This window comes from Bubalus bubalis, chromosome 4 (genome assembly GCF_019923935.1).
Source record: "Bubalus bubalis isolate 160015118507 breed Murrah chromosome 4, NDDB_SH_1, whole genome shotgun sequence".
Taxonomy (NCBI): Eukaryota; Metazoa; Chordata; class Mammalia; order Artiodactyla; family Bovidae; genus Bubalus; species Bubalus bubalis.
The window spans coordinates 146,896,975-146,924,010 of record NC_059160.1 but is presented as its reverse complement, the minus strand read 5'-3'; the positions used below and the strand labels follow the sequence as shown (position 1 = coordinate 146,924,010).

The window sequence follows — 27,036 nt, the reverse complement described above, 5'->3', positions numbered from 1 at the left end:
AGTTCCTTCCAGAAGCAGAGGAAGGACTAGGGTCACATGCATGCAGGGGGGACTAGCGACTTTGCAGTGTTGTGGGTCACAATGAAGAAGGGCCAGGGACCACTCCGAAGGGCCAGGGACCACTCCAAAGGCACAGAGAGCACTCTGTGAGCTGGCGGGACATCCTGAGGTGGGAAGGGGGCCGGAGATCTGGAATGTGGAGATGGGCCCACGGAGTCCGTGCCACCCTCTCAGAAGCCCTGTCCAAAACTTGTGCCAGCCAGGGAAGAGCCCTCTGACCAGTGATTCCAGGGCGTGAGGCCCTAAACTTCAATGGCGGCTTTGGAGTTAGACCTGAGCCCAGATACAGGTAATACCCTTTCCAGCTGTGTGATTTTTTTTCTTTTTTCACAATTTTATCTCCTTGAGCCTCAACTTTCTCATCTGCAAAGTGGGAAGAATGAAGCCTACCTGATAGGGCTATTGTGGGTGAGCTGCAAAATCTTAGTCAAGTGCTTGGGATGGAGTAAATGCTCAACAAAGGAGAGTGGTTATTATTGTTCTAGAAGGGAAGCAGGGGTACTCCTGGGGTGGGGCTGATTTCTAGACCTTGGTTTGGCCAGGAATGAAGGTAGCAGACAGAGAAGGACAAAGGCTTGGCTGTAAGCAAGGGGCCCTAGGTGTCCTTCCCTCCTCCACTGTGCCCTGTTGTCTAATCCATGCTATTGAGCGACAGAAAATCAAAGTCCACAGAAGATGTATTCTTTATCACTCCTTTGTCCATCCTTTCACTTAATTAACTCCAATCAGACATGCCAGAGTAAACTTGGCAGGGAGCTGGCCTCTCCTCACCCCTTCACCTCAGAATTTGCTGCTTCTCCCTTTAGCCCCCACATTAAAGGGGGTCACCAAGTTGCTCTGGCCCCACCTGCCCACGGCGGGCAGCTACCCCAGGTCCACTGCAGTGGGAGCCGCTGTGAAGTCAGAGTCCAGGGGATAGTGGGGAGAAGCCCTGCGCTGTCACTGCCTCCACCCGCTAACCCTGCCTCAACCCCCGGGGACCTTCCGAGTTTCAGTCCAGGAGAACTGACGCTGGCGCCTCCTTGGTAATTTCTGGGCGAACAGCCACCTCGTGTTTCCTTGTGTCCCTCCCACTCAGGGGCCCAGCAAAGCCCACACACGCCACACGGTGGGAACTCAGCTCTGCTGTGTTTTTCTCTTCTCCATTCCAGGCTTGCCTGGCTCAGATCCTCAGCTTTTCTTCCCTGGGAGTGGGCCACCACTTAGGCCTGAATCAGAGGTGCTGAGTCCTGTTCCTAGTTGACCAGTTGTCCCAGTCGGCCTTGGCCTGAGAGGGTTCCCAGGGTGCAGCAGAGTGAAGGCCAGGTCTCGTTTCAGGCTCTCAGTCCACCTATACCCCTTTCCCAAATTTCTGTGTGGTTTGGACCCTTGAGCATCGTGAGCCTGAGGTCAGGAAAACCAGGGATCTGAGGTTTTCTCTGGATCTGCTGTTCCTCTCTGGACCTAAGTTTTCTGACCTGCGAAATGGGGAGCATGGACCGGGTGATTCTCCAAGGCCCTGTTATTATCGCTTTCTGTGCTCCTTCCAATTGCTTTTGCTCTTCTCGTGCTCGCTCTGTCCACTCCTTCCCTCTCGCCCCTCCCCCCCTCCATCATCTCTCTCTTCTTTTTCTATCCCTCTTCTTCCTGCTTTCCTCCCCTCCCCTCTCGCCTTCTCCTTTTCATTTTCTCCCTCTCTGCTTTACCGTCTACCTTCAGCTCTTTTTCCTTCCCTCCTCCTCCTCCTCGGTTCCTCTCTCCAGCAGATCCCACCCTCTTCTCCCCAGGTTATCTGTTGAATTCCACACACGCCTGCACAGACGGGATCAATCCGAGGCTGCCTTGCCTTCAGCTTATCTCTGCTCCAAATGATTGATTTTCCCTCTTTAAGAGTAATTTGCTGGTGAATTCCATGTATTGCAAAAACCCCTGTGAAATCTAATTCAATCCGATTGGCAGCTGGCACTTTGGAGAAAGAATACTAGAGAGCTGTCAGTTCCATTGCTAGCAGGCGTGTGTATTATTCGTCTACAGAAGAGGGCGCGAGGTGGGCAGGTGCTCCTCACCTGCTCGTGCACACCTCTCTCCCTCTCTCCAGAAGGATCTGGCCTGTCAGTCCCACAGCCAGTCCCAGCACTTCTGGGAGATGAATTATATACAGTGTGCACCGGGTCCTTGCATTAAAGTAAATGAGGGACAGACACTTTCAAATTCTGTTTTCCTAATTTGCAGCCCATCACCCTAGTACACTATGGGGATCTCACACTTCCGAAGCCCAGCTACACCCAATGGCCTCTTTCTTTGCCCCTGTCCCCACCCCTCCTGTCCCTGGGCACTGAGTCCCAACTCCAGTGGCCCAGCAAAGCCCATGTCACATAGTGGGAGCTCAGCTCTGTTGTTTCTTTCTCTTCTGTGTTCCAGGCTTGTCTGGTTCAGAGCCTTGGGGTGGGTCCCCTCTCAAGCCTCTATCAGAGATGATGGGTACTGCTCCTCGTTGACCAGCTGTCCCAGTCTGTCTGGGACTAAGAGCGTTCCCAGGATGCTGGTTTAGAGTGCCAAAACCTTGGCAATCTTAGAAAAATTAGGACAATAGGTTCCCCTCTCTATAAGGAGAGTCTGAGAGCCCAAAGGGGCCAGCTGGCACCACTGCTCAGGTGGTGGCATCCACTGGGTGTGGAAATCAAGGAGTCTAAGCATCTAGTTCTAACCACACTAGCCCTTGAGTCCCACAGGTGGTCCACAAAGTCTGGGCTCACTTCAGAGGCTCAAGCCCCCAAGCAGCTCACACCAGCTGGGCCTTACCAATAAGGATGCGTGCATGGCCGGCCAGCAGCTCGGCCCTGGTGTCTGTGCATCAGAGGTGCCACGGGTGTCCACTGGATGCAGCAAAGCTAACTGTGCCACCCCCGGAGATGGAACCAGCCACCCTGACCTCATTCCTATGTCCCAGGCAAACAGTCATTTCTGGTGGGATCCAAATCTTTATTTAGGCTGCCCTGGACCTCTAGGGGCCTGAGCAATCAGCCCAGTGGGCACTTACTGAAACAAAGTGGCTTCAGGGGGTACTGGTCGGGAAGACTGCTAAGTCACTTCAGTCGTGTCTGACTCTGTGCGACCCCATAGAGGGCAGCCCACCAGGCTCCCCCGTCCCTGGGATTCTCCAGGCAGGAACACTGGAGACTAGGCTCCCCTTGACAGTGCCTGTGGGTGTGGCCGAACAGCAAGCTTTATGTGGAAGGGACCTTTCCAGGCCCACACATGCAGGGGACTGCTGCCCAGGCCAGAGGTACTGTATTGGTATCTTGAATGTAAAGGGCAGAGGGACCAAGTGAGATTCATGAGACCTGAGCTCTTAATTCTGGAACAATATGTTCCACCCCACAAGATCCCAAGGAATCCAGGCCATGCCCCCTCCCCCATCCTTTCCTCCCTCCCTCCCTCCTGCATGGGACCCTGTTTGAAGGAACCTGCCCTCAGCGGAAAGCTTGAAGAGTCCTCGTGGCCCTGCCTGCCAGCATGCGGCCACTTTTCTAATAATAAGGTCTGCTGTTCTGATCAGAATCTGCCAACTTGGATCTCACTTGCATGCCTGGCTTTAATTCCCTTTCTCGCTCCACCAGCGAACTCTGCACCCGAGTTTTGGCTGGGGTTGGGGCAGTGCGCTAAAGGGTAAGTGTACTCGGAGGTGCAGGGTGAACAGGCCAAAATGCAGGATAAAAGGGTGTGCATCCCAGTCTGCCCCAAGGCCAGAATCATCCTGCCCCTCCTCGGGGCACCTTCTGCAGAAGGCCATGTGGCCTCCTGGGCAGCGGGCAGCAGGAGGAGGATGAGCCTCGCTGGCACTGGCGGAAGGGGGCTGTCCTCAGCTTCAGAGCAGGGAGGGGCAGGGTGTAGAGCTGGCAGTGGGCCTTGCACTGAGCAGCTGCCTGGCTCTGTCGATTTACCATGCTAAAACTATTTCCCTGTTCCCACAGAGAGAGAAATGTGGCAAGGCAAAGAAATCTAAACGCCTTATGGAAATCAGGAGGGGGACTCTGCCTGCTGCTAATCATACCACTTTATATTCCTCTGCTTCTCCAATAGTCAGTCCACCTTCAGCGTGCCTCTGGGTGGCAGGGGGTGCGCTGAGAGGGATCCCATTGCATCAAGAGGCTTGGGGTGGTGTAGGGGGGGTAGAACTCAAGACTGTTTAGAGGCCATGACCCTGGGTGTCTTGGGAGCCGGAAGGGAGTGGGTGAATTTATTTTTCTGCTCCCAGCCCTCTGCCCAAGTGGACTGCCCAGCCTTGGGGCCCCTTCCCTCAGAACACAGGCACCATAAATGCCCTTATGGAAAGCATCTTGGGCTGGAACAGGGCACTGGGCTCTAGGCAGATGGGTGACCATGCCTGATAACCGTGTCACTCAACTGCCCCAGGGCATCCTGAAGTCAAACCCAGGCACAGCTCAGGTTTGCAAAGAGCACTGTCTATATGACCCATGCCATGCCTTTCCGGGCACACAGGTATTGGACACATAGTAATTGTGGTTAAACAGACAAAGCAATACAGGCATGAGTGAATGAGCTGCACGGTATATCTGTGAATATATGGGTGTGAGGAAAAAAGTCTGAAAATCGAGTCTCTAACACAGAGGCTCAGAGAGACAGCAGGTGAGGGTGATGGAGGAAATTCAGATAAAGAACTAAGTTCAGGAGCCTGGCCATGGTGGCAGATGGTGGCAGCTGCCACCCTGTCTTCCATCGAGGCTCTGCCCTGGCCTGCCCTCTGAGCTTCTGCCACTTCCTTCCCTGGGATTCTAAACGCGAGCCTCGCTCCAGCCCTCAGCTTTTGCACAGACCCCTCATCTAGCCCTCATCCATTAGTGTTATCTGCCATCACTCTAGTCTCTGTCCCGTTTCTCCTTCTGTCCAGATTAACCAACCTAAAGATGAATCAGCTCTGAGGGTACCACTTGCACTCAAGAACTGTCGATGGCTCCCAAGTGCCCACTGAATTGGGTTCAGACTCACTGTGGCACTCATGGCCCTCCAGCCTACCTTTCTCGCTTTATAGGAGGGTGGTATCACTTACGTGTTGAATTAAATGACAGGGAGGGAAGGGCAGTGCTGAGTGTAAAATCCACCAGTAGTGTTATTTACGTTGGTGCTTTTCACATCATCTTTTTGGGGAGGATGAGGGTGGAGACGTCTTCAGTAATATAAATTTTTATAAATTTTATAACGAACATGCAGTGGAATTGACATCTGGGGGCATAGAGTTCTATAAACTTTAAAACGTATAGCTTGGCTTCCCCCATCACAACCAGGCTACAGATGTCCACCCCAACCCCAAACTCCCTTTTGCTCTTTCTTTCCAGTCATCCTCTCCTACCCTGAAACCCCTAGGAACCATTGATGGGTTCTCTGTCACTAGAGCTTTGTCTTGTGAGAATGTCACAGAATCACTCGGAAGCAGCCTTTGAGGCTGGCTGCTTTTGCTCAGCAGAATGCCTTGGGAGATCCATCCGACTCTCTCTTCACCTCGGTAGCCTGTGTATTTCAGCACAGTCCCGTTCCTGTAGGATGAGTTCGCATATCTGCCCAGACTGCAGAGCTAGGGGAGGAAGCCCTGCATCCCTCTAAGAGGTGGGCCATGCTGGTGCACTGGGGAGAGCTTTGAAGGTGGACTCAAGAAGACGGTTAAGTGGATTAAAAAGAAAAAAACAAAGCCTCGTGAGCTTGCTCAGTAAATGTTAGTGGATCTGGGCATTCCCTAATGAGGGTAATTAAGAGTCCTTGTGCTGAAAAGAGAAAAGTAAACACAGACACGTATGCTAATTGGGGACTACTGGTAGTTGCTCAGGCAGCGCCTGCTCCCTCTCCGCTCCACTGCCTCCATCCTTCTCCTGTCCTTCAGTGCTCCCTCCTGGTCCTCCTCCTCCCTCAGGGGCGGTTCCTTCTCAGTGTCTCTGCCGTTTCATCCTCATCTCCCCTAACTGTGAGGTGTCCTCCGGCTGCTTGGCCCCCAGCCCTGCTCTCTAGTCTACCTGTACCCCTTTCCTAGGTAAGCCTAGTTAGACCTGTGACTTTACGATTCAGACGCTGGCAATGCTCCTGTTTCCTACTTGGCTTCCTGGCACTTCTATCTGAATGTCTAACAAGCAGGTCAAACCTAACGTGTTGAAGGCTAAAGTACAGCTTCTGCCTTCTCCTTACCAAAGCTACTGTTTCACAGTCTCAGGAAGTAAGACTCCAGGTTCCTAACTGCTCAAAGAGCTCCTGCAGCCATTCTCAGTTCAGTTCAGTTCAGTTCAGTGGCTCAGTCGTGTCCGATTCTTTGCGACCCCATGGACTGCAGCACGCCAGGCCTCTCGGTCCATCACCAACTCCCGGAGCTTATTTAACCTCATGTCCATTGAGTCAGTGATGCCATCCAACCATCTCTTCCTCTGTCGTCCCCTTCTCCTCCCGCCTTCAATCTTCCCCAGCATCAGGGTCTTTTCAAATGAGTCAGTTCTTTGCATCAGGTGGCCAAAGTATTGGAGTTTCAGCTTCAGCATCAGTCCTTCCAATGAATATTCAGGACTGATTTCCTTTAGGATGGACTGGTTGGATCTCCTTGCAGTCCAAGAGTCTCAGGAGTCTTCTCTAACACCACAGTTCAAAAGCATCAATTCTTCAGTGCTCAGCTTTCTTTATAGTCCAGTGACCCTCATCCCCCTCCACCCCAGCAAATCCTCTCCCTTCAAAACAGGCCCTGGACCTGTACACTCCCTACCCCTGCACAGATCTTACTGCCCTTCACTCCTAGGAATGGCCCTGCTCTGCTTTGTCTATGAACCCAGGAAGCCAGCACATTCTTACAGTTTTTGAATTGAGATACAATTGATCATTTTAGCCGTTTTAATGTGTGCAGTTTAGCGGTTTTGAGTATATTCGCAATACTGTACAACGACCACCTATATCTAGTTCTAAAATATTTTCATCACCCTGAAAGGAAATCCTGTTCTATAAACAATCCCTCTTCATCTCCTTTCCCTCGGCCCCTGCGACCGCTGGTGTGCCTTCTGTCCCTACGGATTTGCCTGTTCTAGACACTCCATGGAAATGGAATCACGAGGTGACTGCTTGCACCTGGCTTCTCTCACCTAGCATCCTGCTTTCTAGGCTCTGTGTTACATCGTGGCTCAGAACTTCAGTACTGTAACAGGTCTACGGTATTTCACTGTATGCCACACTTGTTCACCACTGTATACCACATTTGTTTGTCCACTCATCAGGTGCTGGGCATTTGCATTGTTTTCAGAGTCTGTCCTCTTGAAAAACTTTAGTCAGATCAAGTCTCTCATTCGCTGCTCACTGCCTTCCTGCTGAGCCCTGACAGCAGCCAGGCCCGTCCGCCTCCTCCGCTACCCACGCGCGTCCGCAACCTGCAGCCACACTCCTGCTCCAGCCACCACCCCAGCTGCTCCCTCTGCTGGGAACGCTCTTCCTCCAAAGATCCATGAAGCTCACCCCCACTTCACTGAGGTCTCTCCACAGACATCATCTTATTGGGAGATTTCCTCTGACCCCTTCTCCTCCCCAGCACTCCCTCAGGCCCCTCATTCTGCTGTCTTTTTTTCCATGGCTCCTCTCATCACTTGACATATAATAATATATATGGATTTGTTTCTTTAGTCTTCTACTGCCCAAGGGCTGTGCTCACTTATGAACAGGGCCTAGAAAAGCATGTGGGACGCAGTAGGTGTTCAACAAATACTTGCTGAATAAGTGAACAAATGATCAATTCCTGCCTTCCACTCAACGTGGGAGCTGCTCTAGGGCATCCCTCTCCTGCCCTTGGCCTGGGCGCTCACTCCACAGCAAGCTTCGCTAGCCGCTGTGTGCGTTGGCCCTGCTCTGTGACCTCAGGTGGAAGGTTCCTCTCCGAGCCCATGTAAGAAGAACAGAGGTGACATGTGCCTGCTGACGCCAGGCTCTGGGCCCTCATCAGGATGAAAGAGAGGAAACATGCTCTGCTCTGTGCCAGAACATCTTTCCAACCCGGGACGTGTGCATTCGGCAATACTCATCTCAAAAACTTCTCTCACTTCCAATTCTTTTTTCAAATTCACTGGGGAAACTAAAGCCTAGAAAGGAAGGAGGAAAGGGTCCCCCCCCTCCCCAGGCCTTCATGGACAGTGACAATACAGCCACGAAACCCTGCCTGGCATGGAAGGCCTCCTACCCTCTCGCACCCCGCTCCTGCACCATTCTCCCCTCTCCGGGGACAGAGGAAAGCAGGGGAGGAGGCTCCCTGCCCTCCGTGGTGGCCAGCCTCACCGCAGCGGCCCTGTGGGGCCCTGTGCTCCCTATGCCTGCTGACAAGGAGGTTTCCCAGCCCATGATCACAGTGATGGGGAGGGACACCAGCCATAGAGCCCAGCCACACTGTGCTTACCCTTACCCTTCAAGTCGGGGATGAACAAGGCAACCACCAATTGCTACTGGGGCCGTGATGAGGGGTGGCGAATGTGGCAGGTGGGGGAGGGTGGGAGTTAGAGACCACCATTTGGAGTGAGGCTGGGCTCAGCAGGGCCCATGGTGAAGGGGCACCAGAGTGGGCATGACCCAGCCAAGTAGCAATGGAGACAGGATGGTTATTAGTTCTGCTTCTGATCTGGGTGGGGGTCTTCAGGGAGGCCAGCTGCTGCTTTTAAGCAGCACGACTCTGAGGATAAAACGATACTTTCCAAGGGGAGGTGTGGGTGTGGGGAAGGGAGCTGAGTGAGAGGGGAGCAGTCCCCCAGATACAACATGGACGATGACCTCCAGTGGCTGGTGGGGACTTCAGAGCCACAGGTACTGGGGTGGGGAGGAGTGAAGTATGGGTGCTGGCCCTGCTTCACACCACCCGCCAAGGCTAAGGGGCCTGGTGTAAATAGCATGCTAATTAGATTTACGGTGAGACTAAATTAGGAGGTGTCTGAATCACACTGAGGATACCCTCTGGTCCTGGGAGAGGCTAGGGCTTAGCATGCTGGGAGGAATCACACCACAGGATGCAGCCACGCACAGAAAAATCCTAATAATCATCGTCGTCATAATAAGAACCTCAGCCAAGGCAACTGGGGAGAAATTAATGGGAAAAAGCACTAATGGGGCCGCCCTGCTCCCCCTGGCTTCCCTTTCAGAGTGGCTTTGCTTTGAAGCCAACAGATGTTTTCCTGGAGAACCTAACTCTTGAGAGAGGAACCCTAGGAATGTGCACCGAAGCCGGGACAGGGCCGAGGTCGCGCAGACAGACCTGCCCGCTGCAGAGGCAGTGTTCACCCAGGTCCCAGCCGCGTTGACTGTGCTTTGTGGGGGTGCTTAACCCCTGCTCTGCAACAGAACCCGCAGAAAACCTTTCAGAGAGAGGAGCAGCGGGATGGCCACCTGGCTGGGGGAAGAGGGGTTAGGCTGACCTCCTCTTCTCTGTGTGCCTGGTCTTGGTCGTTCCCTGGGCCAGATCACCCAACCCCCCCCTCCTGGCTGCTTTGCTTCAGTGATGAAGTCACGAGCTGGGTGAGGCATCCAGCATGTTGGAGGCACTCCATCTACTGCCTTTATATCCCCTGGGGGATTCGGTGGGAGGTGGGCGATTTCCCAGATCCCAGTTATCTCCCTAATGGAGGGGAAAGAAGGGCTTGGATGACTGGATAATCACACATCCACAGGGAGCAAAGACCTACATCTGCCTCCATGGATGCTGGCAGTCTGCCCCTCCCCCGCTCCCCTCTGCCCCACCTCCCCCACCTCTCTTCAGTGCTTCTAGAGTTTGGTTTTCAGCTCAAATTGCTTTGGAAAATAGGGAAGCAGAGGTCTGTGCCTTGGGTCATACTGGCAGGCAGGGAGAGCTCAGGACAGCGGGGATCACTCCCTGGGGTGCCAGGGACGTATATTTCCTGGGCCTCTACTGCAAAGTAGATGCTGGTGGGTGGATTTATGGGGCCTGGGAGAATAGTGGCCTGGAAGCTCCACAGCCGGAAAATGGACCCTCAGCTGAATGCGTGACATGGAGAAAATGGCCTCCCTGTTCTCACCCACCTCACCCTAAATGGATATTCAGTTCAGGATGGCAACTCTGAGCACCAGTGGAAGGTTGGCCTTACAGCAATGCCTGAGGAGGAAGCTGCGCTGAAGGGTGGCATCTACTGAGGACAGGAGTTAAGGAGGGTCTCCATCGTTTTTGTGCCGTGGACCCTCTGGAGGTCTGGTAAAGCCCACGGACCCCCTTCAAGAGAATAACATTTTATTTGCATAAAATAAAATACAAAGGACCACAATGTCGATTAATTATCTTGAAACACAGTTATCAAAGTACTTTAAAAGGGCATTATAGTACTGTTACGTGCTTCTTAATGCATGAAACAATAAGATTTGGCAGCGAATCTAATATATGCTGTAATTTCACAGTAGTGATGAGTGTCCATGGTGTTTTGAGACCCCTGTGACACTTGTGATGTGATAGGAAAATATCTGAGGTTCTCTGGGCTCAGAGTCACAGGGACTCCTAAGGCTGCTGTGATTTGTTTCCATTTCATGACCAAAGAGATCTCAGAAGTTCAGGTAGAGGTGAGCAAAAATAAAGATGCAGATGTTTCTCCAGCCAGGGTCAAGGATGCCTTGGACAGCAGTGGGCTCCCACGCCTGGACTCAGAACCCCTGGACTGAAAGGAAGTCTGGGAGGGACGTGAGCGGCCAGCACTGCAATCCTGCAGGGCTGTGTGGGAGAAGGGCCCGAGGAATCGCAGGCTGGACAGGCCAACTAACGGGAGCGAATGAGAAACTGAATTTAAATAAATACGAGGTTATGGACTGGGCTCCCTGACAGGCCTGGAACACATGTGGAATGGAAAATGAGGGTGATAGATAAAAATGAAGCCAAGACGGACAGGAGAGCGAGAGCAATCTCTCCTTCTCACTGCCGCCCCCCCAGCCCCGCCTCATCCCTACAAATAAACCCAGCATTCTGGAATACGGTCTTTTCTCCTCATCATTTGCCTTCTTTTACTTGTTTGTTCTGTGATGTTTTCTCCTTGGGGAGGTGAGTAATTCTGGTTTTTTTCTCCTGTGCCCCTCAAACAAATGAACTGTGTCATCCCCTGCCTGAAGCAGGAATTAGCTCCTGCCAGATGTGTCCCTGTTCACCCCTGCAGGGCAGCCACCTCCGCTGTCTCACCTCCCCCTCACCTTCCTACCAGCCAGGCTGGAGGTGCGGGACCCACCTGCTCTGGCGGGACCAGATCTCTGAGCATGGGGAGCCCTGGCTGTAAACGGGGAGCCCGGCAGCACAAGCAAGAAGCCCAGGGATGTTTAGGGCCAAGCTCTGAGACCCATTGGCTGTGCCACCTTAGGGAAGCCCCTTAACTTCTCCGAACCTCAACTTCCTTTTCCCTAGAAATGACACAATAATACACATATCTTCCAGGGCTGGGAGTAAGAATTTTTAGGATTTTAAGAGTGTTTTTTATGGGCCAGGCACGTCTAAATACACATATGCTTGCTGCTAAGTCGCTTCAGTCGTGTCCAACTCTGTGCGCCGACCCCATAGATGGCAGACCACTAGGCTCCCCCGTCCCCAGGATTCTCCAGGTAAGAGTACTGGAGTGGGGTGCCCATTGCTTTCTCTGAAATACATATATAGGCCCATTTAATCCTCATAATGGTTCTATGAGGTAGGTATTATTACCGCCTCCATTTTTTCCAACAGTTTCAATTTTTATAGATTATTTGACTTAATTTCAATATACAGTCATTAAGAGAAAAGAAGTAAAAATAATAGGGAGATGTAAAAGCGTATATATCACCAAATCGGGGTGACAATTATATCTAGACTTGAACAGCTCTGGGAAGTCCCACGTCGACAGCAATCTGGAGTCCCAGTTGGGAAAGGGTCCTGGGCAGTGCACCTACCCCACTGATGAGACTTCAAATTGTACTGCCTCCATTTTGCAGGTAATAAAACTGAATCCATGAGGATAAACAAGTCTCCTAAGGTTACACAGAACAAAAGTGGCAGCGTTAGGGTTTGAACCCAGGTAGTCTGGCTTTGAAGCCCTTATCTCTTCCTAACCCCTAAAGGGATACCCCAGAAGTATCAAATAAAGAAGCATGTTGGTGGGGGGAAGAGGCTGGGGGCGAGGGATGAGGCCCACAGAGGTACCGGGCCTATGCACCCAAAGTGGGGAGCAGAGGCGACTGGGGCAAGAACAGGGGAGAGAGGATGGGCCAATGTTGGGAAGCAGTGTGGGGTGGTTAGGGAAGCTTTGGGAGGCGCCCTCCCTCTTCCCACCCAGGTCCTCTTGGACAAAAGGAATGTTAGGGTTTATAGTCTTAAGGCTCACTGGTCCAACCCATGGTTTCCCAGAGGTGGTCACTGAGGCACAGAGAGAGGACAAGGCTTGCCTGGAATCCCTCTGTGAGGAGGCTGGGACCTGGCTTCCCTGCTCTCTCTACCACCATCTTTCCTGGGCAGTCCAGGCAGGTCTGGTAGCAGAGGGCTATGGCCAGAGTTCAAAGCCCTGGGTCAACAAACATGGGAGAGCCTCTGTCACAAAGACTGAAGATGGTCACGCAGTGTCCTCCTGAGAAGTGTTCTGGAGGCATTTCTTCTAGATTTTTTAGGTTTCATTATAAGGCGTCTGGAACAACAGACTGGTTCCAAATAGGAAAAGGAGTACGTCAAGGCTGTATGTTGTCACCCTGCTTATTTAACTTATAAGCAGAGTACATCATGAGAAACGCTGGACTAGAAGAAGCACAAGCTGGAATCAAGATTGCCGGGAGAAATATCAATAACCTCAGATATGCAGATGACACCACCCATATGGCAGAAAGTGAAGAGGAACTAAAAAGCTTCTTGATGAAAGTGAAAGTGGAGAGTGAAAAAGTTGGCTTAAAGCTCAACATTCAGAAAACGAAGATCATGGCATCCGGTCCCATCACTTCACGGGAAATAGATGGGGAAACCGTGGAAACAGTGTCAGACTTCATTTTTCTGGGCTCCAAAATCACTGAAGATGGTGACTGCAGCCATGAAATTAAAAGACGCTTACTCCTTGGAAGGACAGTTATGACCAACCTATATAGCATATTCAAAAGCAGAGACATTACTTTGCCAACAAAGGTCCGTCTAGTCAAGGCTATGGTTTTTCCTGTGGTCATGTATGGATGTGAGAGTTGGATTGTGAAGAAGGCTGAGTGCCGAAGAATTGATGCTTTTGAACTGTGGTGTTGGAGAAGACTCTTGAGAGTCTCTTGGACTGCAAGGAGATCCAACCAGTCCATTCTGAAGGAGATCAGCCCTGGGATTTCTTTGGAAGGAATGATGCTAAAGCTGAAACTCCAGTACTTTGGCCACCTCATGCGAAGAGTTGAGTCATTGGAAAAGACTCTGATGCTGGGAGGGATTGGGGGCAGGAGGAGAAGGGGACAACAGAGGATGAGATGGCTGGATGGCATAACTGACTCGATGGACGTTGAGTCTGGGTGAACTCCGGGAATTGGTGTTGGACAGGGAGGCCTGGCGTGCTGCAATTCATGGAGTTGCAAAGAGTCGGACACGACTGAGCGACTGAACTGAACTGATAAGGGGTCTGGGGTTCTCTGGCTTCTTGCAAACACTTAAGAGGAAACTGGCTAAAGGGCAGGAGAGCCTCAAGTCAGACACCAGGATGCACCTGCCAGCTGGAACAGTGGGCAATCGAGGTGGGGGTGTTTCTCTGTTTCCACCCGTGGCCCCTCTCAGCCCCCCATTTTCAACACAGCCATCAGGGAGCTCCTTAACAAAGATGACTCAGAGCATGTCAGCTGGTTCCCCTCCATGCTCACAGTCATGGAAGAACACCTTCCTGTGGCTGGCAGGCCTGGCCCCTGATGATAGCACCAACCTCACCTCCTGCTGCTCACTCAAGCTCCCTGGACCACCCCACCAGCTTCTCCTCTGCTCCTTGGAAATCCCTACAAGGTTGGATCCCTTGTAGGGGACCTCTGCCCTTGCAGGGGAGCACCCTCCGCAACTCTGTATGGCTGACCCCTCCACATCACTGAACTGCAGCCCCAAGAGCACCTTTTGCGAAAGCCTTCTAGGACTCCTGAATCGAAAGTCGTCCCTCTACCCACCACCCATCACTCAGCTTGTTTCCTGACTTCCTGATGTTGGCGCCTACTCCTGTAGCTTCCCCCCTAGAATGAAACAGAAGCTCTTGGAGGGCAGGGACCACATCTTCAGCACCATTTCCCCAGTGGTGAGCACACAATAGGTACATAATAACGTTTGTTGACTGAATGAATGCATCATCCCCCACCTGTGTATATTTCAATATATTCCCTTAGAAATGCCAGGGGCGGAGGGTGGCAAACAAATTAATGAGGTCTGAAGGCCATTCTTTAATGAGTATAACTCCCAGGGCCGGGCAGTAAAGACCTCTCTGGGCAGGATACTGGCACCCCACCCTACACCCCAATCCCTCTCTCCTGCAAACATATTCTTAAGCACAGTAGCAATTCTGTTCTAAGAAGCTGTGGGTCAGAAGTAAAGTGGATCAAATGTCCCCAGCTCCTGAGAAGAAACGCAGGATGTAACATGGACGGTATTTCTACTGACGAGCATGCAAGGAGAATTCTCCATTTTTAGCCCCGCCAACTGGGTAGGGTCGTACATAGGGCAGAAACAATATTTTTTAAGAACGCCTTTGTTGGAATTTGCAAAGCAGCCAGCCGCATGGATGGGCTTCCACACTCCCTGCCTTTAGTCCCCAACCCTTCAGGGTCAGAATGCAGATAGAAGAGTGGCTTTTTAGGACAAGTGAACAGAAACTTCCAACCCTCCCAATCAATGCAGATGGGAACACGTGACAGCCTGTGTCTAGATCAGCTGTAGGCAGGACTTGGGGAGGGCTGCAGGCACGATTAGGAGAGGAAAAGTTGACCAAAGTGGAGAAACAGCAGAGATCATGTCGAGGGCAAGGGAGCGCGTAACAATGTGGTAGGAATCCAAGTAGGTAAGTGTGCAGTTATTTCCTGTGGCTTCCAAGAGAAGAGCAAGGAGGAGACAAGAGAACGCCCAGCTGGCGGAATGAGGCTGCCGCAGCCTTTAATTTGAAACTCAGAGATGACCTCCTATACCAAGGCTGACTCCTGGGGCCTGTGCCTGGAGACTTTTTTGTGTGAGTTGCATTACAACCATCTATTTGCATCTCAACTGTCACAAGGCGCAAATGGGTGGTTGTTGGTTTCAGCCCACCCCAGCCCTTTCTCCTCTGGCTTTTATGTGTTTTCTATAGCTGGACAAAGGGGAGGAAATTACTCAGACTTGACAATGGAGATGGAGTCCTTGGGGCAGAGAAAGGGTCTCTTTCAAGCACCTTTAGGTGCATTTGAAGGGTCTGGCAGAGCCCAAGATTCAGCAAGAGGCTGAGCAGAATCTGGAGGTGATGGCAGGCATTATCTAGTCTTTGTGAATTAGGTTAGCATCCTTATTAGGAACGGCTGCCACAAAGGCCTGACTGAGAGGTTAAACTGCTTCCTCCTTCCCTTTCAGTCTTGCGTCAGCAGCCTCTACTGCCCCACAGTGGACCTCTCAGCTCACCTTCCTACACAAACTCAGTCGAGTTTGGGCTTCGGCATATGGGTACTGACGATGACTCAGTTTGGATAAAGCCCTGGGCTACTTCATTGCTTCTTTTATCATTCAATCGTGCTTTCAACTCAACCAAAATATATTTTTGCAGTGCCTCCCAAGTGCCAGGCAGAGTGTGAGGCACTGGGTGGTTACACTGGTGAGCAAACAGACGTGCTCCTACCCCTGGGTCATTCAGTCTAACGGGGAGACAGATACTCTTGAGATCACCACACCAGTAACTGCAAAATCACAAGCATGGTGAGTGCCAGGGAGAATCATGTCCTGGAGAATCTCTGACAAAGGGACGTGAGCTCTCCTCATGTCCCTTCTCCAGGTCTGCTCGATAAACATTCTCCTGCCATACCTAGCAAATCCAGAGTCACTTTCAACCCAGAAACAAATCCCAACAGATGGAGTCTCCCCTCAGCAAGACAAGTCAGAGGAATGACAAATCTTTTGCAACAGCTCTTGCCTCCTCCTTGGGGTTCTCTGATTTTCTCCAGACCTGGGACACTTGGGCCATGCTGTGCGTGCCAGTGGCCTCTGTCTTGTGTTCCTGCTGGCCCTGTGGCTGAATACTCCATGCTGGGAACCTGAGGTCTGACCATCAACAGCCAAGACCAGGCTTTGGGAGCATTCACCTGGGCAGATCTGACCCCCACCCCCACGCCGAGGTTTGGAGAATGGAGAAGAAATGGGAGCTACAAAAGAGCAGGGCAACTGAGACAGCAATTTTTCTCTCCTTCTTATTTAGGAACCAGCCCAGGACCACATCTGGGGGGGTCTGGGTGCAGCCCTACTGGGAAACTGGAGGAGGGCCCAGTGTCCTCCTCCACTTAAGGTCAACTGGAGGTGACTTTAGGGTGGGATGGTCTGGGCTGCCTCTCCTCCTCTCTCCCTGCACCTTGCTGTGCCCTGGAGAAGTGTGACCCTGTGGGAAGGAGGCCAGTCTTCTACTGTTAGAGACACTGGCCAAACCCCAGCGGATCAGGGCCCCTGCCGTCAGCATTCCTGCAGGGGCTTTAGACAGGATTCCCGGGAAGGGTGCCTGAGGTAAAACCCAAGGGCACAGGCTAACCTTGAAATCCCACAAGTCGAGGTGAGCGGGCCCTGCCGGGGGTGGTGCCCCCTGCACCCATATGGTGAACACCTGGGTGTGGCCGGCACATGCCAAGTCCTACACACTCTCAGCTGATTTCCTCCTCTCCACACACCTTGCTGCTGTCCTTTGTGGCAGACACAAATATTTAGCTGCTTACCTCCATCCCCCAGCCTTCAGGTAGCGAGGTAGGGGCACCTACCTAGTGCTGGGTGATGGGCCTTCAGCAGAAGTCACACTTCTGAGATGAAGCAAAGAGCCGGAGCTTAACCCTGTGGCTGCCTCCTGCTGCAGCCACAATCCTGCAGAGTGTGCGCCTAAGAGGCCACACCGAGGGGCTCTCCCTGCCTACCCTGGCTGGACAAGCAGTCCGAGGGAGAATAAACTGCTCTTGCAGGGTTAATTGGTTCCTGTGATAGAAACTGACTATTTTTTACTACATAGGTGAGCAAAGTGAGGCTTAGAAAGGGTCAGTGAGTCATCCAAGGTCACAGAGCTAATAAATGGCAGGTTTGGCCTTGAACACAGGCCCCGGCTGATTCCTTGGCTTGGCACTCAAGGCTCCCCAAGGTCTGTGTCCCAGCCCACCTTCCCAGCAGGCTACTCCACAATCCCTGATCAGTTGCACAGGTTACTGCCTGTTTCCTTGATCCACGTACAGCTTTCTCTCTCCGGTCCTCTCTGGGGGCCACAGCCTGGTCCCCCATCATCCTGAGCACTCTTTTACAACCTGATTTTTACCCCAAGGCTTAGCCCTAGTCCCCCTCTTAGGGCAGAGTCTTTCCTGACCCTCCCAGTCCCTGCTTGCCTCCTCCTCAGCTGAGCTCTGGAGCCTCACTGCCTACAATCACTGGACCCTGGACCACACTGTTTCTGGTGTCTCTCTTCCCTTGGGCATTATTATCAGCCTGAAACCAAAGATGAGACTTTCTCCTGAGGTTCTCATTCACACAGCAGTCTCTAAAGGGGGTCTGCTCTTCTGGGGAATACAACGTGATCCATGGGGAGTGAGAACCTGTCAGAACCTGTTTTTACACCTCTTTATCTCCACCGTTTAAACTTTCTACATTATTGCATATGTTTTAAAATTACATATTATATTTGCATAAACATTTGGCCCCATGGGGCAGGGACCAAAGATCCCACTTCCTGGATTTCCTTAAGTCATCAAATACAGCTCCTTGTAAACAATAGGTGCTCAGTACATACTTCAGTTATCTCAGAGAGGTAGGTTCCAAAAGACTCAGCGGGAGAAGAAGGCATATCATATGTGTACACACGTAAGAAATGTGAGTGGGCATATACGCATGCGCACGTGCACACACACACACACACACACACAGGCACTGACTTGCCCTTGTGAACCTGAGTCCTTGGGGGGATTGGGTACAGTTGAGAGAAGCTGACAGGAGAGGGGCCCCAGGCCTGGAGTAAGGCCAGTGAGAGAGCCTCACGTGAGGAGTAATTGCAGAGAAGCACCTCTGGCGGGAAAACCTAATGGAATTCCTGAGCAGAGTGGGCTGGGAGAGCAGCGGTAATAAATAGAAGTCCTATTAAGGTTGTGACTGCTGACGGGCAAGGGAGGTAGGGTAAGGGGAGGCATCCAGGCCAGCAGCATGACACGGGGTGGAGCTGGAGCCCCCGCCTCCTGGAGCTCCCTCTAGAGCTGTCTGTCTCACTCAGGACCCACGCCCTTCCCTCTCGACACTGGCCTCAGCCTCCAGGGTCCGGGGCGAGGGGGTGCAGGCATCCTTGTGGCCTGGGATCCCCTGGAAGGCACTTGCACTACTTGCAAGGAAAAGGTGGGGTTGTTATCACCCCCAAAGCAGGAATATTCCAAATTTCCAAAGTCACCATTTATATAAGAGCCTCTCCCTTTTAAAATGTCTATTTTCTGCATGTATGTTTCATAATACACGTACTAGGTTAGTACGATGATCACATATACAAATTTCTAAAATAGAACTATACATTGGAGGTGTGTGCTCAAACACTTTGTACGGGATTTTTGCAGCCTTATTTATCCTCAGCACATAGCAGGGGAGGGCGAGGCAAAGTTTGTTTCTATTTTATAGATGGGGACCTGAGAGCCCCGAGATCCCTGGTGTCCCCCCCAGGGCTGCACGGCCCAGACTGGGTGCAGGACTGGACACCACATTTTAAGGGACTCACCTCGTCCTTGTCTACCACCTGGATGAAGAGGGGGAGAGCAAAGCCGACCTGTGCCAGCTCAGTGATGGCCACGCTGTACTCAGAGCTGTTGAACTCTGGGGCGTTGTCATTGATGTCAATCACCAGGATGTTGAAGGTTGTGGTCACTGTCGCATCGGATGGGGTGCGGTCATCATTCAGCTCTGTGCCCTGCAGACAGAATAAACATGCCAGGAATGAAGGTAGCCATGATCACAATAAGAGATGTCATTCATTCGGGCTTTTTCAATGCTGGGCACTGCACTTTATGTGAATTATCCCATCTCATCTTCACCATAACCCCAGGAAGAAGATTCTACCATTCAGTTCAGTTCATTTCAGTCACTCAGTCATGTCCAACTCTTTACGACCCCATGAATAGCAGCACACCAGGCCTCCCTGTCCATCACAAACTTCCAGAGTTCACTCAGACTCATGTCCATCGAGTCAGTGATGCCATCCAGCCATCTCATCCTCTGTCGTCCCCTTCTCCCCCTGCCCCCAATCCCTCTCAGCATCAGAGTCTTTTCCAATGACTCAACTCCTCGCATGAGGTGGCCAAAGTACTGGAGTTTCAGCTTCAGTATCATTCCCTCCAAAGAAATCCAAGGGCTGATCTCCTTCAGAATGGACTGGTTGGATCTCCTTGCAGTCCAGGGGACTCTCAAGAGTCTTCTCCAACACCACAGTTCAAAAGCATCAATTCTTTGGCACTCAGTCTTCTTCACAGTCCAACTCTCACATCCATACATGACCACAGGAAAAACCATAGCCTTGACTAGACGAACCTTTGTTGGCAAAGTAAGGCCTCTGCTTTTGAATATGCTATCTAGGTTGGTAATAACTTTCCTTCCAAGAAGTAAGCATCTTTTAATTTCATGGCTGCAGTCACCATCTGTAGTGATTTTGGAGCCCAGAAAAATGAAGTCTGACACTGTTTCTACTGTTTCCCCATCTATTTTCCATGAAGTGATGGGACCGGATGTCATGATCTTCATTTTCTGAATGTTGAGCTTTAAGCCAACTTTTTCACTCTCCACTTTCACTTTCATCAAGAGGCTTTTTAGTTCCTCTTCACTTTCTGCCATAAGGGTGGTGTCATCTGCATATCTGAGGTTATTGATATTTCTCCCGGCAATCTTGATTCCAGCTTGTGTTTCTTCCAGTCCAGCGTTTCTCATGATGTACTCTGCTTATAAGTTAAATAAGCAGGGTGACAATATACAGCCTTGACGTACTCCTTTTTCTATTTGGAAGCAGTCTGTTGTTCCATGTCCAGTTCTAACTGTTGCTTCCTGACCTGCATACAGATTTCTCAAGAGGCAGGTCAGGTGGTCTGGTATTCCCATCTCTTTCAGAATTTCCCACAGTTTATTGCGATCCACACAGTCAAAGGCTCTGGCATAGTCAACAAAGCAGAAATAGATGTTTTTCTGGAACTCTCTTGCTTTTTCCATGATTCTACCATTAGCATCTCTATTTTACTGATTCCCATTACTGATGGGGAAACTGAAACTCAGAGAGGTTAAGTGACTTATACAAGGACATACATCCAGAGTAGGTGTTAAACTCAGGCAGTGGGTTGAGGTGGGGTGAAGAGGACAAGACAGATTTCAGGGTTCATCTGGAGGTAAAGAGATGAAAATGATGCCAAATTATTCATTTGGCAAATGATGAAATTGAGGCTGAGAAAATTTGTGCTAGCAGATAATCAAGACTTAATTCAGTACCTGCTATAGACTGAACACTGTGCGGGCCCTGTGGGGGTCCTAGCTGGACTCAGACACCTGGGCACCCAGTCTCTGGACCAGAGTCCCTGGGCCACCAAGTAGCCATTCTCAGACCTTCTGAACCAGAATCTCTGGGTGAGAAGCTCAGGACTAGGTATCTTTTACTAGCTTCCCAGAGGACTGGGATTCACAGCTAAGTGGGGACACTCTACATTATATTTTACAGAAACATAGAAAAGCTGAGCTCAGGGGTCCCACAGTAAGTTGGTGGTGTTGCTGGGACTGTGGAGTGGCTCTCTCACACTGGAGCTGCATGCCTCTGGAGGAAGGGAACAGACAGGAGAGGAGGCTGAGAGGCACCCTGGGGCGTGGAATTGGATGGGGAAAGGCTGTGTTAGCTCGCCCTCCCCCACTGGCCCACGTAGCAGGTAGATAGGACAGAGCCAGTGGGAGAGTCGGGGCTAATCAATCCATCGCTGCTGCAGGCCTTCTCAAAGTCAAGGAGAACAGTGCCAGGCCAGGCTGGGGGCGCTGTCCCTCCCATGCCAGAGAAGGGCCTTCTTCCCAGAGACCACCTCCTCGGTCCTTGTATCAGCCCCTCTCTAAATCGAAGCCTGGGGCTGGGGAGGACGCCTGCGGCCCAGGCAGCATCCACACCCTAAATGGGCTTCCCAGGGAATGCCTCAGCAAGTCATTGATTTTAATTAAAACCAGCCATGAGTAGCAGGGGGCTGCAGGAGGTGGGGTGGCTGTGGCTCTGTCATACCTTCTGGGGTGGGGACCACTGCCGCTTTGGCCTCTCCCTTCTGCATTGCTCTTTCCTAACCAGCTAATAGCCCCCAGGAAAGCCATGAAAATTATAAACGGGGGAAAACCCCAGAAATGGGGTAAGTCTAAGAATCCAAGTTGGCTATAAGAGAACTTGAAATCACGGGGTAACAGAAAGGACAAGAGGATGCCCACCCACTCCGGGCCTCCTCATCCCCTGAGATGCGGAAGAAAGCCTCAGTTCTCTGAGGTCATCAGTAAGGGCTCTGAGATGGCCAGCAGGGTCCCTGACGAGGCCCACGTGTGACAAGCGCTGGTCCTTCCTGGCAGGGGCCTGGGCACAAGCCCCGGTATGGGAACAGCAGTGATGTGCCTCCTGGAGCCTCCACCTTGGGCACTGCTGGAGGCTGGCACCAAGGCATGGGCATCCCCTGTACCCAGGATGGAGGTGTCCGGCTCTCACCTTCACGGTCAGGATGAAGCCATGGCTGTACAGGGGGTTCTCCCGGTCCAGCAGGCCGTTCAAGGTCAGTGCCCCGCTGATGTAGTCCAGGGCAAAGATGCTGTTGGTATTCCCTGCGAGAGAGAAGCATTCAGGGTGTGACTGGGGCCAGGGCAAAGATGCTGTTGGTATTCCCTGCGAGAGAGAAGCATTCAGGGTGTGGCTGGGGCCCAGGGCAGGTGGACAGGGGGCTGGCGCCGGGGTTCCTTTCTGGGCCTTAAGGACTAATCAGTAACTTAAAGTGGATGCTGGTTCCAGGAGCAATGAAAAGAACCCTGGGATACAACAGAGCACCCGGCCCAGGCAGCAGACGACACTGAATCACAAGCTGAGAACATTCTGCCTGTTCCGTCTTCCTCGAGGCTCTCTGACTGAGTCAAGGAGAAAGTCTTGGTGCTTATATGTCTTTAACACCCTCTCTAACATTTGCTTCTTTTCCTCTTTAACACAGAGAGAACAGGCTTCAGGATCTGTAATGAGTCATTACTGCTACGTCTAAATACCTGTGTACCCCAAGACTCTGTATGGTGACATCCCAGTCTCCAAAGATGATGGTAGTAGGTGCAGTGAGCAGGTGGGGCTTCTGGGCTTAGGTCATGAGGGTGAAACCATCCTGCACGGGATTCATGCTTTATAAGAGACCCCGGAGAGCTCCCCTGTCCCTTCCTATATGAGGATTTAGCAGAGAGGCGCCATGTGGACCAGGAGGCGGGTGCTCACCGTGCTGTGCTGGCACCCTGACCTCAGGCTTCTAGCCTCCAGAACCGTGAGAAAGAAATTCCTATGGTTGCCAAGCCACCCGGGCGATGGCATTTGTTACAGCAGCCCCTGTGAACTAAGGCAGTAGCCTTGTTTTGTTCCCTTGTGCTCATTTTTATGGTCATTCCCTGTTCTATTCTGTCCTTTCTAATCTATTCTATTTTACTCTAATTTTCTATAAGGCAGTGATATAAAGTTTCCCTTTATGATAAATATAAGTTAAAAACAAAATTCAATTTTAAGTTTTAAGTATTTATTAAAATTTAAAACACACCTTGAACGTACTGGCAAAAATCACACATAAATGGCACCGGCTCAAGCGTACCCTTACCCTACTCCTTCCCACCAACTTTCTTTTGTGCTCCCCTACAGGCACCCCAGCCCTCACAGTGGTTCCTGCAGGGTCCTCAAATCCAGTCCTGCCTCTTGTCTTTCATTATCCACCTTATCTCTCAGCCTTACCTCCTGTGCTCCCACCCAGTGCCAGCCCCTCCTCGCCCTCCTCCAGGAAGACGGTCCTAATCTCTCTTACTGACCCTCCAGCCCCACAGGCTGCAGCCACTGCTCTGTTTGTTCCCCAGTTGCTTCCTCGGTGTAACTGGGTGCTTTCCACCCAGCCTAAAAGCCCCCTGAAGGTGGGAGGCTTTCAAGACTGTTCTTCAAGGTACCCAGCCAGTGCTGGGTACACAGATGTAAGCAAGTTTCTGAAGGACGGCTGCTCCCAGCTCACCTGAGCCCCCACCTGCCCTTGTGCCCTTCCCATCAGCCTGTGAGTTCACTGCTGCTGCTGCTGCTGCTAAGTCACTTCATTCGTGTCCGACTCCGTGCAACCCCATAGACGGCAGCCCACCAGGCTCCCCCGTCCATGGGATTCTCCAGGCAAGAACACTGGAGTGGGTTGCCATTTCCTTCTCCAATGCATGAAAGTGAAAAGGGAAAGTGAAGTGGCTCAGTCGTGTCCGACTCTTAGCGACCTCATGGACTGCAGCGCACCAGGCTCCTCCATCCATGGGATTTTTCAGGCAAGAGTACTGGAGTGGGGTGCCATTGAAACTCCCAATTCCACTACTTTCTCTTCCTCATTAACCAGTGTGTTGGTTCATTCAAATACTCACTGCTATTCATTCACATTTTCAGCAGTCCCTTGGACAGGCCATCCCATGGCCAGGCCCAGGGCCTGGCACTGTAGGGGACACAGAGGTCACTCCGCCAGGAATTCTGATGCTGAAGCGCTTATAGCCTCGTCAGAGAGCGTTGACATCCATAAGAATCAGTATCTCCTTTCTATAAATCATGCACAAACCAGTAGCCTTTGTTGAATGATGTTCCTGCTGCAGGAAGAGGCTGTTCACACAGGGGAAGGCTTAAAGAAGGAAAGCTTCATGGAGGAGGTCCCATTAATGCCCTGCACCATACCATTGGCTAGCTGTGTGACCTTGGGCCACTTATCTAACCACTCTGTATCTTGGTCTCATTTGTAAAATTAGGATAATAATGGATCTGTCTCATAGGGTTTTGAGAACAAAATGAATGTGGAAAAAAAAAAAATACACGTGTACAGACTCGGAACTGTTCCTGGCACAAAATAAGTACTTAATAAATGTTGTTTGAGCTGGAACTGGAAAGACAGGCAGGACTAGGGAAGGGGTGGATGGACACTGATTCCATAGGTAGGAACTAACATTCAAGCCCCCGATACACAAGGTAGACGCCAGGACGGCCCATGGAGGCTGCTGTATCTCCCCACTGGGTCCCTTCCCCAGCTCCAAGGGATCTGTACACAGTAGGACCTCAGATCCTCTCTTGGATTAACTAGGGGGAAAGAAGAGGGGAGACGACATCCTTCTCTAACTTTAGACTGAGGCAGGGGCTGTTCTCAGCTGGCCCATGCTGGTCAGCAAGGTGGCCCACTCTCAGCCCATCCTCCTAGGCTCCTGCAGCGGCTGCCCAAGGCAGGGGAGAGGCTGCTGGTGGAGGAGCCCATTTGGGTCTCATCATTCTCAGACTGTGGGCTCTGAAGACTCTGACCTGGGCCAGGCCAGGGAGGGGACATCCCCCTAGCCTTCACCTTGCCTAAGGCTTTGTCCTGCAGCCTGGGTACCCTCCTGAGGGCTTTTGTATGACTGCCTTCATGGAGGAGGAAGGACAGGGTTGCAAGGAGGCATATAAATGCATGGATACAAAGGAGTTTTTTAAGCTAGGAATTCTGCTGTTGGGGAAACAAGAGGACGTGTGCTTTCATCTGCTCATCATTAGCTAATCCACTCGGCAAACAATTACTGAGCTCCTACAATGTACCAGGGACACCTTACAATGGGGAATGTATAGCCCTCAACCAGACATTCCCATGACAGGGTGATCAGTACTGAGGTGGCTGGAGTGTGGACAGCGCAAGGTGCTTCAGGGGCTGGGTTTTCAGAGCCCGTAAATGCCAAGCTGGAGGGCTGCCCTGAGGCAAGACCTCCAGGCTCCTGCCTCCCACACCCACTTCCCCACCACACACATATTCATGGACCCCGCCTCCCCAGGTTCTCTGTCCAGCATCCCATCATTCCAGATTTTCATATAAATTTATTCTCCTCAATGGAATGGGGAGGGAAGAGGGAGGAGGGTTCAGGATGGGGAACACATGTATACCTGTGGCGGATTCATTTTGATATTTGGCAAAACTAATACAGTTATGTAAAGTTTAAAAATAAAATAAAATTAAAAAAAAATAAAGGAAGCTATCAATGTTTAAATGTGATTCAACTTTTATCTTTGCAAGATTTTTTCTATAAATCATTTACAAACCAGAAGCCCCTTGTTGAATGATGCACTCTGCCTTTCCGTTTGGTTCTCTCTCCTGGCTCACTTAGTTGGGTCCCCCACTCAGCACCTTTGTCCTACTCATGGCCACGCTGCCCATCCCCAGCTCAGAGTCTGTCCCCAGCACATAAAATAACCCCTTTTCCAGCCTAGGCACTTTGTCCAGCCAACCTGCAGGCAAATATCCCTCAACTGGTACAAATTCAAACTCAGGGACCCTTCCCCAACACACACACACACACACACACACACACACACACACATTATTTTTCACACATCTATCTGTGTAGGACTCACCTATCAAAGTATGAGTGACTAACTGGCAGGACCAACAATCAGAAAGGGTTATACCCTGGGAGCTGACAAGACCACCTAAGCGAGTCACCGGCTCTGATGATCCTCCTGTCACCATGGTAACATCAGCACTCACTGGGATGCTGAGCTTGGGCTGGAACAGGAGGTGAGTCCCTGCCCCAAGCAGGGCAGGTCTCATTCGAAGACTGACGGACCAATCAGCTCGCTCATTCATCCAAGTTCATATCGAGCACCTACTGTGTGTGAAATGCTAGAGAATCAGCAGAGAAAAGCAGGCAAGGTTCATACCTTCAGTCTCACACACAAGATTCACAACCACACTGCTGCTGCTACTGCTGCTAAGTCACTTTAGTGGTGTCCGACTCTGTGTGACCCCATAGACGGCAGCCCACCAGGCTCTCCCGTCCCTGGGATTCTCCAGGCAAGAACACTGCAGTGGGTTGCCATTTCCTTCTCCAATGCATGAAAGTGAAAAGTGAAAGTGAAGTTGCTCAAGTCGTGTCCGATCCTCAGCCACCCCATGGACTGCAGCCTACCAGGCTTCTCCATCCATGGGATTTTCCAGGCAGGAGTACTGGAGTGGGGTGCCATTGCCTTCTCCGACAACCACACTACTGAGTGTATAAGCATTTGTGAAGCTAAGGTCCCTGAATGAAAGCCAGGTGGAGCAGAGAGACAGCTGTGCCCTGTGGAGGCAAAGTGTCTGGGTTCCCATCATGTTCTGCTGCGTGCTAACTGGGTGACCCTGATCAAGTTATTTAACATATCTGGCCCTCAGTTTCCTAGTCTGTAAAATGGAGGTAATGGGGTAATAGTACCAACTCCAGAGTGTTGCTGTGAGGATTAAATGAGTTAATACAGTGTCTGGCACATAGGAAGCTCTCAATAAATGCTGGCCACCTGTCCTGCACCAAGATACCACCGTGAACCATCTCCTTCACCCACCCCACCCAGGAGCCTTTGCCTAGAGTTTGTGCCCAGCGGTAGCACTGAAGCCAACACATTCTCTTACCAGCAGAGTCTCACAACCCAGGGCTCAGATGTATTAATACGAGGTGGCAGCCTTGAGGCTAAGTCTGAGAACAAAACTCTCAGGTCCAGAGCGCATTGCCTTCAGGGTTCCAGCCTTGAGGTGGGCCCTTACTTCCTTGCTTCCCTCCCTTACTGCTCTTCTCCCATAATCCTCCCACCCTGGGTG

At 51.4% G+C, this 27,036-nt stretch overlaps 1 protein-coding gene across 10 annotated transcripts in view; it reads right to left on the bottom strand.

Annotated features, from left to right (window-relative positions):
* CDH23 (cadherin related 23) overlaps positions 1-27,036 on the bottom strand; it is a 436,720-nt gene that overhangs the window by 190,572 nt on the left and 219,112 nt on the right. For 9 of the 10 annotated variants that reach the window (XM_025284698.3, XM_044942219.2, XM_044942217.2 and 6 more), the window contains exons 10-11: positions 21,918-22,030; positions 18,939-19,127 (exon numbers count right to left, since the gene is read on the bottom strand). In XM_025284698.3, coding sequence (XP_025140483.3) covers positions 18,939-19,127; positions 21,918-22,030 — 302 coding nt within the window. Of the gene's footprint in view, positions 1-11,720; positions 12,037-18,938; positions 19,128-21,917; positions 22,031-27,036 lie in introns of those variants that run through there. The other variant, XM_044942228.2, reaches the window with a different exon arrangement.